The sequence below is a fragment of the Chrysemys picta genome, chromosome 6, assembly GCF_011386835.1.
Source record: "Chrysemys picta bellii isolate R12L10 chromosome 6, ASM1138683v2, whole genome shotgun sequence".
NCBI lineage: Eukaryota > Metazoa > Chordata > Testudines > Emydidae > Chrysemys > Chrysemys picta.
Window position 1 is genome coordinate 56697987 of NC_088796.1, and position 16604 is coordinate 56714590.

A 16604-nucleotide genomic window follows, 5' to 3' on the forward strand; every position below is an offset into this window, starting at 1 on the left:
CGGTTTGCCGGGCAGCCTCCAGACCCTGCGCCCCCGGCTGGGCGCTTCCCCTCCCAGGCTCCAGCTGCGCTGGGGAAGCGCCGGCCGGGGGTGCAGGGTCTGGGGCTGCCCGGCAAACCGTGAAGCCGGTAGCGCTCGGGCAGCCCTTTTTGCGTGGCTGGGAGTGGGAGGGAGGAGGGGGCGGAGTTGGGGCGGGGAAGGGGCGGGGCTGGGGGTGGTAAATGGGCAGGACCAGGGCCCCGTGGAGGGTCCTCTTTTTTTATTTGTTCAATATGGTGACCCTAATTAATCTCAATTTTAAAAAACACCTTTGTCATTTAGTAAAATGTGTCTCATGAGGAAAAGTTAACTTGCATGTTGAAATTTGATTCTTGTATTCTAATATGAAAATAGTTTGGACAATGAGAAAACTTACTGCTGTACATTTCACCAGTGAATAATTATTGCTGGACTAATTCAAATGTCTATGGGTGTCTAATGCAGCATGGTGCCTGTGATGCATTGCACAGGTCAACAGATGGGATCATTCAAACAGAAGCTGGTGAACAGGGATTATTTCTCAAAAAGTAGCAATGCCTCTTAACAGAATCTCACCAGAGAAAATGTTAGGGCTGTGGTGTGCCTTTTAGGCAAAGCAGGAGAAGTTCCAGTAAACATTCTACACCAGACAGTCATTGTGCCTCTAGGAGCTTACGAGGTTGCAGGGGGATCATGGCCATTCATATACAAGGTGCAGTGTGCTCTGCTGGCCTCTGCAGATAGGAGCAGGGCAGGAGGGCCAGAGGACCTTTGAAAGAATAACACCCATAGTAGCACGAACCTTACACAATCCTTGCATTCCATGAGCACAAGGATTACCATTGTGTCTGGTCTATATGCAAAGAGTATTAAAGGGTAGGCTCCTTATGCCTCCTCCAGAGTTCTGTTCTTACCCTGGTTACTGGTTACTTAGCGTGTAAACATATGTTACACAAAGTATTATTTTGGAACTGGCCAGTGAGATGACAGACTTCATAAGGTCTCTTTTTATCACTGTTTTTATTACATTGGTTTTGGGGATAAACTTCAATGAATTTCTTAATCTTTTAATGATCTTCATTTATCCTCTTGCTTGGTTAGAGTCCTGATCCAAAGGCAAAATTCCCATTGATTTCAAAGAGAGCTGAATCTGACCTCTAATGTTAAAGAAATGTGTTTATTGTGTGCTTCTAATAGTTTCTCTTTGACCTCTTTTCCCTTTTCTTTGCATGCGTGTAGAAATGACTGAGTTGATTCATTACAGACTGAAAGGTAAACACAACATCCAGTGCTGATTTATGCAGGTTGAGCTGTGATTAGTTCACAGATTCAAACCATAAATACTTATTGCACATTCAAAGAGTAACACATGGGTGAGACAAATTATCTTCCAGAACTAAATTCGGTGACAGGCTATTTATTTAGTCTTACCGTGCATTATTAGAGGTACTTGAACACCTTCTTGACTTACAGTAACTTAGCCCTGATATAGTGGCAAACCTAGGACAAATATTGGACAGGCTTGCAGATGCACACATTATATATAGGGATAAGTTTTAACCACTGATTTTCCTTGATAACCCTGAATTCTAGACACTAAATATTATAGTAGAATCTTGCTAGTCTACATTTCCCTGTCCACACACTTCATAATTTGCACAAAATTATCAGTTTCCTCATTTGCCAGCAAAGATTTAATAGAGAAGTCAATATTATAAAATCTCATATTACTTCATTATGATGTAAATAAATTAAGGTACTATACAGATGTAAAAATAAGTGATTAAAGAATATTTTGAGATGCATCATGCTCGCTTTATTGTTCACTTTACTTGCTAAATTTCACAATTTAGGAAGTCAGAAAGGGTTAGTGCTAGGAATAGGCTGGAATCCTGGCCCGATTGAAGTGAGTGGCAAAACCCCATTGATGTCAACAGGACCAGAATTTCACCCACGAAATATTATATTATAGGTCGTGAAGGAGGAAAGTTGCACAACATTTTTCATTAGCTTCAATTGCTTATAACTTTGCCAAACTTCAAGCATTTGTGCTAAAATGCCCCATGTTGGATGTCTGACTCAGGCTGTATCTTTCAGTTTCAGCAAAAGTTATTCGACCATTTCTGAGAATGAAGTTGGGGAAAATTCATTGTTTCTACTCTTTTAAATGTCTGACATTTTTTAGAGAAGATCTAGTGCTTCCATTCTGTGAAGCAGGGACTTGAAATTGCATAGGGGTGTCACCCGGGTGAAATGTTTGTTTTGCTGTTCTTGTTAAAATCCACCAAAATTTTGCCAAGCGATAACACATAGAAAATTCTCAGATCCCACATGCTTAGTAGATGCTTGTTAGAGCGTGGCAGCTAAATTCTCGAAAGATTCCGGCTTCACTCTGCTTCAGAGTTGAGCAGGAGTTTACCTGTGATTGCTCCACCTGGCTACAGGGAGCGGCTGTGGAGACTGCCTCACCTGTGCTCTCAGTGCTCCCACTCCTGACACTCAGGCAGCATAGAAGAAAAGGAGGAAAGAGCCTCATTCAAATGCAGAGGGATGAGGACTGGGGAGTGGGAACAGACGTAGAGATGGAGAATGAGGACCAGGAACCTGGACTGGGCAAAAGGGCAGGAGCTGAGGGGGATAGGAACAAAGGTAGGAGAAGGGGAAGAGCCGGGAAGAAGAGAAGGGACATGAGAAAAGGCAGGAGCTGGGTGGAGAGAATAAGGGAAAGAGTTGGTAAGGGGAGTCGAGTTGGAGAGTATAGGCAATAGAAAGAGAAGGGAACAAGGAGAAACTGAGAGGCATAGGGGCAGAAAGGTCTGCACTCCCACCGCACACATTTCTACAGAACCTGCAGTTAAACCCATTATTCCTCATCCTCAACAATCTTTTCCTGTCTAGCAAATAACTGTGAACCCCACTGATAATGTGTGTCCCCACCCCTCTAGTGGCAGGTCTAGGGTAACAGTCATCTACTACTAACAGTTACTCAGTTAGCTCAAGTGATAGAGGTCTCTGCCATGGACCTAAAGATCACAACCCTACTGATGAACCATGTGAAGAGTAAATATGGTTCCATAGGATGAAATTTTAGTGTTTTCCATTTTTTTCATTATTATAAAACATAGGAAATTACATAAACCAAAATATTTAAAAAAATAAGGTTTCAAAAAGAAGTGTTTACATTAGGAAATGCCTGAATTAAGGTTGCCCGTGCAGTGCTGTGCTCTGAACAAGTAAAGTGCTACATTCTTTGAAAAATCAAACCATAGGCATCTCATATTAGGTATCCAAAATTAATGGACACATTGGATATTTATTTCTCTATGCCTCAGTTCTATGTATGTAAAGTGACTATAATCATCTTCCTCATGTCACACGGGTATCATGAAGATAAATGTATTAATGTTTGCTGAGCACGAAGCGTAAGAGTGATGAGCACCATAGAAATGCTCATAAGAAAATTAGTAATTCTGAACTCAGAATGGGGTTTAAGTAGTGTACAGTAAATAAGGAATAGGACCACACATTGAATGATGAGGATAAAAGAAAATTTTCGATAACAGCTTACTCGGGATTACCATTCATCTTGTGCACTAAGTGAGGGAAGGGTCTATGGAAAAACTAGCATGTGATCATAATGCATGTGCACCAAGAGGCCAAATTAAGGTTGCACAGGCAACATTAATTCTGTTATTTCCTAACTTTTCAGTGCTGGGCTTTGCAACCTTAATATTCTTGTAATGTTGCTTTTTTATTTGTTTGTAATGTATATACCTGTGGTAAGACGGAGATGTCTATTTATATGTCAGTATTTGTGTGGAAGATAGTTCTTCATTTTATTCAGTGGGGACAAGGTTTTCTCTGTGCATTACCAGTTAATCTGCCCACTCTCTTCCTCTCTCTTTCCCACTTTGGAGACACAAAGTGCTGCATATTCTGTGCGTAAAGCTTATTGGAGTTTGTGTAACAGATTTTTAACCAAGCCCTAAAAACAGAATATAAATAGATTTTCTTCTTTCTTTTGATATTTATTTTAGTCCTTTGCATTTTGTCTTTAGATGCAGAAGGCTTGACTGCTCAGATTATTATTGATGCCAATGATGGAGTGAGAGGAGTAATTGAATGGCAGAATACCAAGTAAGTCTCCTCTTCCATGAAGAACCTAGTCTGTGATTAGTTGCTTGAGTACCTATTCATTCTCCCTTGGAAATCAGTGGCAAAACTCCCACTGATTTCAGTGGAAGCAAGATCAAACCTTTGGTGTGGCAAAGCAGCCTTAAAGTCATCTGAATTGGCAAGTGAAGGATTTCTCTTACATTGGGGAATCATCAGGTAGTTTGGGGCTTGTGCAGCAATTCGTTCCTTTGCTATCCCTAGTTTTGGCCTTAGCTGCTTTGGTTTACACCATGGATGAGTTGTGTGATCAGGTGGCTCCAGGAATGGGGAGAGGGACATAAATGTAGTTCAAGCCAATTTCCCTTTCCCCATCACACTGAATTTCACTGAACACACCTCAGATTTACCTCAAGATTTTGTGGGGGATGTGTGTGTATTTTTGTATGTACACCTCTATCCCAATATAACGTGTCCCGATATAACATGAATTCGGATATAACGTGGTTTGGCTCCCGAGGACAGCGTTATATCAGGGTAGAGGTGTATATAATATATATAGTCTGCTGTAAAGATAAAATTCAGCCCATTGTGGAGGTCTCTCTCTCTCTCATTCTGTGTGTGTGTGTGTGTGTGTGTATATATATATATATATATATATATAGTGTAGCTTGATTTATTAATTTATTTTTATTCGATTTTAATAATAATATTGATAATAATTATTATTAATATGGGTTTTATATATATATATATATATATATATATACACACACACACACACACACACACACACACACAAGCAAGCAAGCAGGTTAGTCTTATAGGCTACACACCCTTTTTGTAGCGGTAAGTGTTAATGCATTAGCAACTGTAACTTCACAAAAAAAAACATAAAAAAATCAAACCTGTGGCCTATGCCTCACATTTAATGTCACCAATTAAACTTAAGTATAACAATTGTAAAAAGTACCTATTGGTAACCAGTTGAGCCATACAATACTTTTATTTTCTAATTGGGCCTCAGCCCAATCATATTACACTCATCGCACAACCCCCTTCACTAAACACTATTGCTGCAAAAAAAAAAACAAACTGCAGTAAAATCTATTAAAACACCATCTTTATTACCAACTGCCCTACTATACATGTGTCCTTAATCTTTAATGGCATTGAGGGCCACGATATATTTCATTAGCGATGCATACCTAATAGGTGTGCCATCAGAAGAAGTAAACCCATTTGTTTCCCAACATGGTAGAAACTGTGTGAGAGAATTGCATACCCATGCAGAGTCTGAAAACAGACAGATATTACAGTACTCCAGCACACAAGCCACTGCAGCTAATTCAGCATATTGAACCGAATGTGTTTGATATATTGAGGCTTATATATATGTATTAAGGCTTATATAACGTAACTGGGACACTCTCATGCCTCTAATTTTAATGGCATTGAGGGCCAAAAGATGATAGGGTATTTTAGGATTTGGAGAGATTAACACTTGAGCCTTGACAATGGCCTGTTTTAGCTGCGATACTGCTTTTGTGTGTTGCTTAGTTTATTTTTATTGGACACCTTTTTTTTTTTTAATAGCTGGTACAAGGGACCTGCAATGGAAGTAAAATTGAAGATGAAATTTTTGTGGTACCCAGTTAAACCCAAAAAAGGATTTTAAAGGGTTTTGTGGTAAAGGCAATGTTTGGATTGCATTTACTTTTTGTTGCACTGGGGTTTTACCCCATTTTGTTAGGGTGAGGCCCAAGAAAGAGACACGATTGGCCATTAGCTGTGCCTTGACCGGATTGCACTTTAATCCTGCTTTTTTTAGGATTTGTAGGAGCTTGTTAAGCTTTTCTACAAGTTTTTTTTCAGTCTGTGTTGCTAAACACAGGTTATTTATATATTAAAATAAAACAATTGGTTTGGAAAATTGCGACAGTACCCGCCTTATTTGCATATGGAATAAAACTGGAGAATTTTATATGACTGGGGTAAATGTGTTTAGGAATATTGGGCTTTTTGGAAACTAAATGCAAAATGGTACTGTGAAATGTGTGCCAATGATAATGTTTAAAAGCTGTTTACTGATGTTAAGGACAGTAAACTTACACAGCCTTTGGATTAAAGAACTTGATTAGATTTGGCATTTTGGCCACCATAGGGGCACAAATGGGTGTTACCTGATCTAGGCATTTATAATTTAATTTTGAGATGCCAAGAACCATTTGGTATTTTTACAGGCCAAATAGGGCTTTTTGTCTTAATAAAGACTTGATAGATTTTTTTTTATGTATGGGTTTGCTAATTTTATTAATACAAAGGTCTGAACCTTTTTTAGGTGACTTATTTGTACTTTAATGGGTATAGGATACTGGTACCTAAGGAATTTAGGAACATTTTGGCCTAACCCTTTTTTTTTTTTTTTTTAAATTTTTAGTGGGATTAGCTTGTGGTTTTTGAACTATTGCATTGGAGATAATTTTGGATGAGCAGGGTTAACTTTTTAGAAAACCTTAATGTTTTATACTTAAAACATTTTTACACTGACACAGGACATTTTTTTAGTCCGTTAAAATTTGGTGTAGCAGGGTGTTTTACTGGTACACCAGGTGATACCAGTATACATCAAAGGGGTGTAGAGGGTTCACAACATTTTAGGGACCTAGCCAATGTTAATGATTACCCAAATGTTAATAAATGTTCACCCAAAGGGGCTGGATTTTTTGATTTATATGGTGCCAATGTAACATTGGTGGTTGTATTTTTTTGTTGTTGTAACCTAGAGATTACTACACCACAGGCGCTAAATACCCATGTTACTTGTGACACCGCATTTTTTAGTTTTTGAACAATTACAGGTTTTTTTAAAGGCATTTTGTTTTTACTACTAGGGGTGGACACTAATAAAGGAGAGGATATTTTTCCCCCCTTTGCTTTGTTTACTATTTTTTACTTTACTACTTGCTTTTTTTATGATGACACTTAACTTTGCCTTTTGTGGTGCCACCCTGAGACTTACTTTTTTATCTGCAGACTGCTGGTAGCTTTTGCACTGCTAACTTTTTTTTTTTTTTTTTTTTTACTTTTTCTGGGGCTTTTTAGACCCAATTTTTAACTTTGCTTCTAAAGGTACCATATTAGCCTGAGCTAACTTTTTTGCCCTACTTTTAGTAATTGGTCCTGCAGATTTTTTATTTTTGTCGGTTCCACCATGCCAACAGGGTGGGAACCGATTTTTTTATTTTTTTTTAAACACATTTTTAACACATTTTTTAACTTTTTATTTTTTTTTAACAGCCGACCACAATTTGATTTATATCCGTTTAGCAATTTTAAACTGGCATTTAAAGTTTGCTGGGCTTTTTTGAGTAACTTTAATTTTTCTATTTAATTTTTTTTTAGCGAACTATAAGCTACGAGCAGACATTTAACAGCTATTTTTTTTACCAGTTTAGCCTTTTTTTTGCTTTGTTTTTATATTAAATACATTACTTACAAAACCCTATGGGTTACAATGCTTAGATATTATTTTGCTATATTTTAGCTGTTTTAAACCTTTTTCATGTTCCTGAATGTATTTTTTGGCAAAGTTTTATAAAGCCATACTGCTGGCAACTCCAACAGACTTTACTTTTGCCCTTACTTTACTTTTAACACTTTTAATACAAAATAAAGAATTTATTTGAATTTTACAGCTTTACTAGCTTTTTAATAACTAGAATAAATACTTCGTTGGTTTACTTTGATACGGAGGGCGTTCCTTCACAGAAACAACAGGAAATAATACCCTAAACTGGTTTTTTACCTAGTTTAATAAGTCCCAAGTAGAGGGGTGGGGGCGTTTCCCTCTTTTTCCTCGATGGCTTGTAGCTGATCGACAGGTTTTTTTTTCTGTTGGGACCTGCCAAACAGCTGGGGATACTGAGGCAGATGGATTAGAGATGCAGCCCGGGACTGAAGAACTATACAAGTTCTGAGTTATTGCGGTCTTTTGGCGGCAATTAATACATAGATTTACTAACTTTCCCACCACCACTTAGTGTGGGTCATCGGGCCTGATGCTACTGCTTATATTTTATTGGTACCATTTGTTACAACTTTAACCTTTAACAAAGCCCCTTAAATGCGCGTATTACATTAAATAACATTACTATTACTTTATTTTGCAAGATTAAATTTAAAACTTATAAGTTAAAACTTTAAGTTAAACCACAATACAGAACGGAAATACTGGGCTTGCTGCCAAGCCACAGCCACAGGAAATCAAGTTTTTGTGCTTTTAAGAGTGAGTTAGGAAGACACACAAATCTTGCTCTCTAACTCCCTGTAACTCTAATATTTTACTTATGTTTTAGATGAGATTTTCAGGGGTTTAAGAATGCCTGGAATTTCTGAAAATTCCTGTCGCACACTTCTCGAGACTCCTGGCTGGCTCGCCAGCCTGTAGCCTGATTTAGGGTGTACTGATAATATTAATTTGGATAATATGGGAATTTAATTTATTAATTTATTTTTATTCGATTTTAATAATAATATTGATAATAATTATTATTAATATGGGTTTTAGGCTTGCCAATTTGTTTGATTAGAAGATTAAAGTTTTTGTTCTGAATTAGGCTTTACAGAATTTATAAACGACCCTCAGGGGTATGACAGGAAGCTTACACTGAGACAGATATAGTTTTAAAGACTTTTTATTAAAATTAATAATAGTAAGTAAATGGTAAAATACCCAGAGTTACAAAGTTACAATTGCATTACTGCTATTTAAAAGATACATGTGATAATATAGTATTACATGCAACAAAGCTTTGGTTAACATACTTACACCCTTCCTTGATAACCTGGTAGTAAGAGACACAGGACCCGCCTTGCGGTTTAGGTTTTTTAATTTTTGAGTGAGGGATGCAGTGCTTAGAAAATGCTAAGCGCTATCAAAGCTGACTAGGGTTTAATTGACTAACTTAAACTTAAATTAAAACCTAATAAACAAACTAAGAATAAAATTTAGGGAAACCAGGCTTAGCCTAGTTCCCTTGAAGTTTAAAAAGAACAAGTATAGCCTACAAATAGTAGCAGTTATTGTAGATAGATAGAGTGGAGGAAGTAAATGAGAATAGAGTAAAGTGAGAACGGAGATGGTGAAAAATGGAGATGGAGTAAAGTAAGAACAGAGATACTTTATTAAGGTGGGTTACCTTTTTTATAGGGCAAATGCCAGACCTCCTTTCTTTTATGCCCAAATTTTATTCCTCACCCACAGAAATGTTAGGGTACACTTACCCCATAGGCTAGTATGTATGTGCGTATTAATGACAGGTATGTACGCACATCAGTTTTTTGTGGTGTACTTGTTAAGTTTGTGGAAAAAAAAAACCTATGCCATTTTCCATTGTCTATTGATTTAGATAAAAGGTCATAAACTTAGGCAAGGGTACTCATTTATTTAGGTAACACGCTATAGGTTAACTTTGCTTTTTAAGTAAAAGGTTTTAATATAGATATGCTAACTTTGCCTTAGCTTAATATACAGGATATAGCCTGTAGGTTTTTTGCATTACAGCCAAACTTACTTTAATATAAATTTATAAACCTATTACAATAAACCAAATACTTAAACTATAAGAAAAGATGTATATATACAAACAAGCAAGTTAGCCCTATAAGCTACTATATATATATATTTTGGTGCAGCTAACCCCATTTCTGCACCAACTTGAATAAATGGGGTTTGAGGAATATGATCTTCCTCTCCAAATTATATTCAGGCTGTTTGGTTCCAGCACAACTCTTCCGTAGTCACTATTCCACTCATAATATCTGCTGGATCGCCACACCCTTACGTAGGTGTTCCTTTCACTGTATACACATAAGCAAGGACTGTAACATAATTAGTATAACTGAAGTCAGAGGTCCCATTGTCCTAGAGGGATTGTTACTGATGAGACACCAGTGAAACAGGAAACATGGAGTTAGGCTGGAAACAGATCAGTCACATGGACAGAGCAGTCCACCGGTTTAATAAAGTTTCACTTGTTCTATTTAAATTGCATTCCGTTTTTTACTTTGTGAATGAAACAAAGACAATGGCCATTTCCCCTCCTACCTCCAATATTCTTCTTTCTGCTGACTCATTCAGACCCAGCATTGAGACTGCATCTATGCGGGGGGGGAGAGGGTGCAGAAACTTCTGTGTAGACACTCCTCCTGCCCTTGTGCAGGTCACTGTGCAAAAGACCCTCCACAATGGGCTGAATTCCACCTTTAAAGTAAAAGACAATATAAAAAGTTACGTTAGACATACTATTTAAAGAATAAATCGGTCTTTCTCATATGAAAATATACTGAGTCATTTCAAAATGTGATTGTTACAATGACCTGACTTTATATTTTGTACCCAAACAACTATGTTAAAAGAATATTCTTAAGGTTGCAAAGTCAAGGACTCAAAACTTAGAAAATGCCTGTGCCATCTTAGTTCACACCCCTGTGTGTAATCATTGTGATATTCTTTAGTTATATGATTACACACCATTTATTTTTTAATATATGGATGGCAGTGGATATATATGTATACATAATTCAGAAACAGGCAAACATTGCTTAGTAGAGGATTGCATTAGCAATTTACCAAGAACCTGAGGTATGTAGCTAACTTAGTCACTGCTCTTTTTAATGTAAAAATGACAAATCTCATCTCTGCATCTAATGCATACTGAAAACTGCAAACTTACAATGGGTGGGAAGGAGGCAAGTTGTGATCACTGATTTGAATGACTAAGAATTGTGCCCTCTATGTTAAATTTGGTGCTCTCTTCTGATCACTGCTGTTGCAAACTACCAGTATAAGAGAGGATTCTTCTTGCTTTTTATTTTAGTTTTGAAATAGATGAAATCCATGGGAGTCTGACATTAGTAGCATACCGGAACAGAGGCTCTTCTGGCAATGTATCTTTGTTTTTCTATGCCCAGAATCTAGAAGCAAAACTGGGACTGGATTTTAATGTGACGTCCAGGGTAAGAAGCAAACACAAAATACAGTACTATTCATTTCTCAAGTCTCCTTAGTATTGAAAATGCAATTATTCTCAATTGGCGCAGTCATGCAAGCTGCTGAACTAGATATTCATTGAGGAGTCCGGTGGCACCTTAAAGACTAACAGATTTATTTGGGCATAAGCTTTCATGAGTAAAAAAAACCCCACTTCTTCAGATGCATGGAGTGAAAATTACAGATACAGGTATAAATATACTGGAACATGAAGAGAAGGGAGTTACCTTACAAGTGGAGAACCAGTGTTGACAAGGCCACTTGCAGCTGTACAGCGCTGTGAGTTAAACCTGTCTTCGTACAGCTGAGTAGGGAAAGCGCTGCAGTCTGTCCACACTGCCAGCTGCCAGCACACTGTCGTGGCCACATTTGCAGCATTTGCAGCGGCATTGGGAGTGGTGCATTATGGGCAGCTATCCCAGTGTTCAAGTGGCTGCAACGTGCTTTTCAAAAGGGGTGGGGTGGGGTGGAGTGTGACAGGAAGCGGGGGGGGGAGAGAGAGTGGATTTTTGGAGTGCGGACACTGTTTCAGCACCCTGCCTTGCAAGTTTCGACCCCTCTCCCTCCTCCACCCCTCTCTCACTCACTGAAAGCAAACAGAGCTGTTTGTTTTTATCCTCACAGACCAGATAAGCAGCCACTCGCCTAAACGGACACCAGCCCCCGTTCTCTTCCCCCCGCTCCTCGCCTCCTTCTTCAAGCAAACATTAGCTGTGGGCGTTCCAAAGGGAGCCCCCCTGCCTGCCTCTACTCATTCACAGCAAACAGTAGCTGTGTTTGTTTTTTTGATACGCAGTTCTGGGAGCCCGGAGTTCACAACAAAACAAGGAGAGGCATCACAACAAAACAAGGAGAGGAAGCTTCACTTAAAAGGATTATGGGGAGTTTCTGGAGGTCAATCAGTGCGTAATAAGGTTACTCCCCGTTTACACTGGAGTACCAGTGTCTCAGCCACTCCGCAGCAGCTGTTATTCCTCTCGGGGAGGTTGAGTACCTGCAATGCTGTAGCCACGGAGATACAGCGCTGCAAATGCCTTGCCAGTGTGGACGGGGAGTGAGTTACAGTGCTGGGGGTGGCTTTATTGCGCTGTAACTCTCAAGACTAGCCAAGGCTTTAGTCAGGGTGGATGTGGTCCACTCCCAATAATTGATAAGGAGGTGTCAATACCAAGAGAAGGAAAATTGCTTTTGTAGTGAGCCAGCCACTCTTAGTCTCTGTTCTAGCCCAAATTAATGGTGTTAAATTTGCAAATTAATTGTAGCTCTGCAGTTTCTCTTTGAAGTCTGTTTTTGAAGTTTTTTTGTTGAAGGATGGCTACTTTTAAATCTGTAACTGAATGTCCAGGGAGATTGAAGTGTTCTCCTACTGGCTTTTGTATGTTACCATTCCTGATGTCTGATTTGTGTCCATTTATTCTTTTACATAGAGACTATCTGGTTTGGTCAATGTACATGGCAGAGGGGAATTGCTAGCACGTGATAGCATATATCACATTAGTAGATGTGCAGGTGAATGAGCCCCGATGGTGTGGCTGATGTGGTTGGGTCCTCTGATGGTGCCACTAGAGTACGCACTAGAGATATGGGGACAGAGTACGCAATGGGGTTTGTTACAGGGATTGGTTCCTGGATTAGTGATTCTGTGGTGTGGTGTGTAATTGCTGGTGAGTATTTGCTTCAGGTTGGGGGGCTGTCTGTACATGAGGATTGGCCTGCCTCCCAAGGTCTGTGAGAGTGATGGATCGTTTTCCAGGATAGGTTGCAGATTGTTGATGATGTGCTGGAGAGGTTTTAGCTGGGGGCCGTATGTGATAGCCAGGAGTGTTCTGTTATTTTCCGTGTTGGGCCTGTCCTGTAGTAGGTTACTTCTGGGTACCCAGCTTGCTCTGTCAATCTGTTTCCTCAATTCTCCTGGTGGGCATTATAGTTTTAAGAATGCTTGATAAAGACCTTGTAGGTGTTTGTCTCTGTCTGAGGGATTGGAGCAAATTCGGTTGTATCTTAGGGCTTGGCTTGGATCGTGTGATGTGTCCTGGATGGAAGCTGGAGGCATGTAGGTAAGTATAGCGTTCAGTAGGTTTCCGGTAGGGTGGTGTGACTATCACTTATTTGCACTGTAGTATCCAGGAAGTGGATCTCTCATGTGGACTGCTCCAGGCTGAGGTTGCTGGTGGGGGTGGAAATTGTTGAAATCCACGTGAAATTCTTCAAGGGCCTCCTTCCCATGGATCCATATGATGAAGATGTCATCAATGTAGCGCAAGTAGAGGAGGGGTGCTAGGGGACGAGAGCTGAGGAAGCGTTGTTCTAAGTCAGCCATAAAAATGTTGGCATACTGTGGGGCCTTGCGGGTTCCCATAGCAGTGCTGCTGACTTGAAGGTATAAGTTGTCCCCAAATCTGAAATGGTTGTGGGTGAGGACAAAGTCACAAAGCTCAGCCACCAGGTGTACTGTGGCCTCATCAGGGATACTATTCCTGACAGCTTATAGTCCATCCTCATGTGGAATATTGGTGTAAAGAGCTTCTACATCCATAGTGGCCAGGATGGTGTTTTCAGGAAGATCACCAATGCATTGTAGTTTCCTCAGGAAGTCGGTGGTGTCTCAAAGATAGCTAGGAGTGCTTGTAGCGTAGGGTCTGAGGAGAGAGTCCAAATAGCCAGATAATCTTGCTGTAAGAGTGCCAATGCCTGAGATAATGGAGTGTCCAAGATTTCCAGGTTTATGGATCTTGGGTATCAGATAGAATACCCCTGGCAATTTTCCCTCTTTTGGTATTGACACCTCCTCATCAATTTGGGAGTGGATCACATCCACCCTGACTGAATTGGCCTTGTCAACACTGGTTCTCCACTTGTAAGGTAACTCCCTTTTCTTCATGTGCCAGTATATTTATGCCTGTATCTGTAATTTTCACTCCATGCATCTGAAGAAGTGGGTTTTTTTACACAGGAAAATATATGCCCAAATAAATCTGTTAGTCTTTAAGGTGCCACCGGACTCCTTGTTGTTTTTGTGGATACAGACTAACACTGCTTCCCCTCTGATACTAGATATTCATATGCATCCGAAGAAGTGGGTTGTAGCCCACGAAAGCTTATGCTCTAATAAATTTGTTAGTCTCTAAGGTGCCACAAGTACTCCTGTTCTTTTTGAGGATATAGACTAACACGGCTGCTACCCTGAAATAGTATGTTTTCTAAACCAGAAATTATAGGAAAACCGGATTATATCCTTTTTTATAAATCATCTAAATAATCCAAGTTCTAAAATTTTATACTTAATTTTTTCCAAACAAAGGTTACATACAAAATCTATGTCATTCATATTTGGAAGCCATTTTTCTTAAAATATCCTTTACAACAGGCGCCTTTAAAAAGTTGCTTCAATTAAATGTGCTTATTGGCCCTGATTCTGCTGAATGTCCTCAATTCCTGTTTTAGCCAAATTACAATAGACGCTCAGAATTTGGTCCTTTGTTTGCATTTTTCTTCCATTTTTTAAGAACTCTGTAGGCCAGAGTTGCAAAATCTTACATACTTGTTCATGTTACATACTTGTTAAGATAATATGTCTTTTATGTTTCACTACCAGTCTCTCTCTTTTGCTGATGGAGAAAGGTATAAATACATTGACGTCATGATTTTTGATGATGATATTCCTGAAGGTGATGAGAAATTCCAGTTAATTTTAACAAATCCCTCCTTGGGGCTGGAACTAGGAGAGAACACAACAGGTAAAACAGACTTATTCTTGATACTCTAGGTCTTTGTTATTGTTGTACTACAGCTGTTTTCATTTCTTTATGCCTGAGGAATCATTGTATTCTTGAAACCATCATTTACCTATTATGGATGACTTCATATTTTTGATGAAGATTTTGAAACCTGTAATGAAATTTATCTAACTGCTAAGATTCTATTTAAAATAAAGCAAGACTTAAGTAGAAATTGAGTTTTGTGAGGAACCGTCCTGTTTGTACAACATGGTGGTTATGATTTTTTGCAATATTTAGAGCTACATTTATGCCTGCCTCTTGAGTAACTAATGTGCCTCTTCTCTAAGTGTTGTAAGATGTGATATGTAGGATAATAGCATAGAAAGAATATTATTTTTTAATCGAATAGGTATAGGCTTGATTTTTTTCCCCTTTGGCAATCTATACTTTATTCTGGGTGTAGTCGCATAAGTGTTACTAATTATGACTAAAGGCAGCAGAATCTTGCTTTTCATTACTAGAAATTTTGGAAGCTTAATAAATTAAAAATTTGCAGAATGGGCATAATTCCTTTTGTCTAAATCAATAATAGTTACAGGAACTGTCTTATATTAGTACAAAATTCAGTCTCTTTAAATCTCTTTATGATATGTGGTATGAATAGAAGAGGTACTTTGCTATATATTCTCTGCAAGTTTTGATGGTACAGAAACTCTCATGCTCTCATGTAAAGCTCTAGTGCAGCAAGGTATTCAAGCATGTGCCTGAGTTTAAGCATGTGAGCAGTCCCATTGAAGACAATGGGGACAGCTTTTTTGCTTAAAGGTGGTCTGGAGTCTATTCATATGTTTAAAGTTAGGCATGCAATTAATTACTTTGTTGAATTGAAATCTCAATGAGACTATGCATATTATACATATATTATAGGAAAAAGGGCCACATTCTCCTCATTCCTCATGCATATATATGCATTGATAAAATTAAATATATACATATCATATTAAATTAAGTTAAACTGGTGTATATAAAATGGAGAATATGGTCTTTTTTGGATAGACATATAAAAAGTCTCTCTCTCTCTATTATTGTTGTTGTTATTATTACCCTAGTTGTATTGTGGACATTAAAAGTAATATATTTCCACTATTTCTTTTTCAAAAGCCACAGTTACCATCCTTGCCAGTGATGATGGTCATGGAGTTTTGTCATTCAATAACAGCGATCACTTTTTCCTAAGGGAACAGTCAGCTCTCCACTTGATGGAAAGTGTTGCTGTACTGTACATAATTAGAGAACCTCCCCAGGGTATATTTGGCACTGTGACTGTTCAGTATCTTGTGAGAGAAATAAATTCTTCAACTGCATCAGTGGATCTGACCCCTTCACAAGGATATATCATGCTGGAAGAGGGAGTCAGATTCAAGGTAATATGCAGGTGGTTATTACAATGTAAGAGAAGTAGGTTTGTTTCAGCTACCTGAGAAGCATACAGAGATGTCCATGTTTTATGTTAGACTTGATTTCCTGTTGTATTTAGTTTTATTTTTTGTTATTGTAGGAATGAGATATCAAAGATTGTGAATATGTCAATATGCTATGTGAAAATGTAGAGAAATGAAATATTCTAACACTAATTTCTATGTAGTCATTTAATCCCATTACTTTTGGAATATTTATGCCTTTTTGCAGCAGTTCAGATA

The 16604-nt window shown here is 38.5% G+C and overlaps 1 protein-coding gene and 1 long non-coding RNA gene across 12 annotated transcripts in view; one reads left to right on the forward strand and one right to left on the reverse strand.

Annotated features, from left to right (window-relative positions):
- Positions 1-12118, reverse strand: part of LOC135984297 (uncharacterized) — a 37238-nt gene extending 25120 nt beyond the window's left edge. The window contains exons 1-2 of one of the 3 annotated variants that reach the window (XR_010602229.1): positions 11413-12118; positions 10241-10396 (exon numbers count right to left, since the gene is read on the reverse strand). This is a non-coding gene — a long non-coding RNA (uncharacterized LOC135984297). The remainder of the gene's footprint in view (positions 1-10240; positions 10397-11412) is intronic. The other 2 variants (XR_010602230.1, XR_010602228.1) reach the window with 2 other exon arrangements.
- The window catches only part of ADGRV1 (adhesion G protein-coupled receptor V1), a 443810-nt gene that overhangs the window by 109575 nt on the left and 317631 nt on the right, over positions 1-16604 (forward strand). For 7 of the 9 annotated variants that reach the window (XR_010602227.1, XR_508681.3, XR_010602226.1 and 4 more), the window contains 5 exons: positions 1258-1290; positions 4077-4155; positions 11013-11151; positions 14781-14922; positions 16066-16328. Coding sequence is in view for 6 of the 9 variants with exons in the window: in XM_024104505.3 (XP_023960273.3) it covers positions 1258-1290; positions 4077-4155; positions 11013-11151; positions 14781-14922; positions 16066-16328 (656 nt within the window). In the remaining 3 variants the exon portion in view is untranslated. The remainder of the gene's footprint in view (positions 1-1257; positions 1291-4076; positions 4156-11012; positions 11152-14780; positions 14923-16065; positions 16329-16604) is intronic. The other 2 variants (XM_008167450.3, XM_008167451.3) reach the window with 1 other exon arrangement.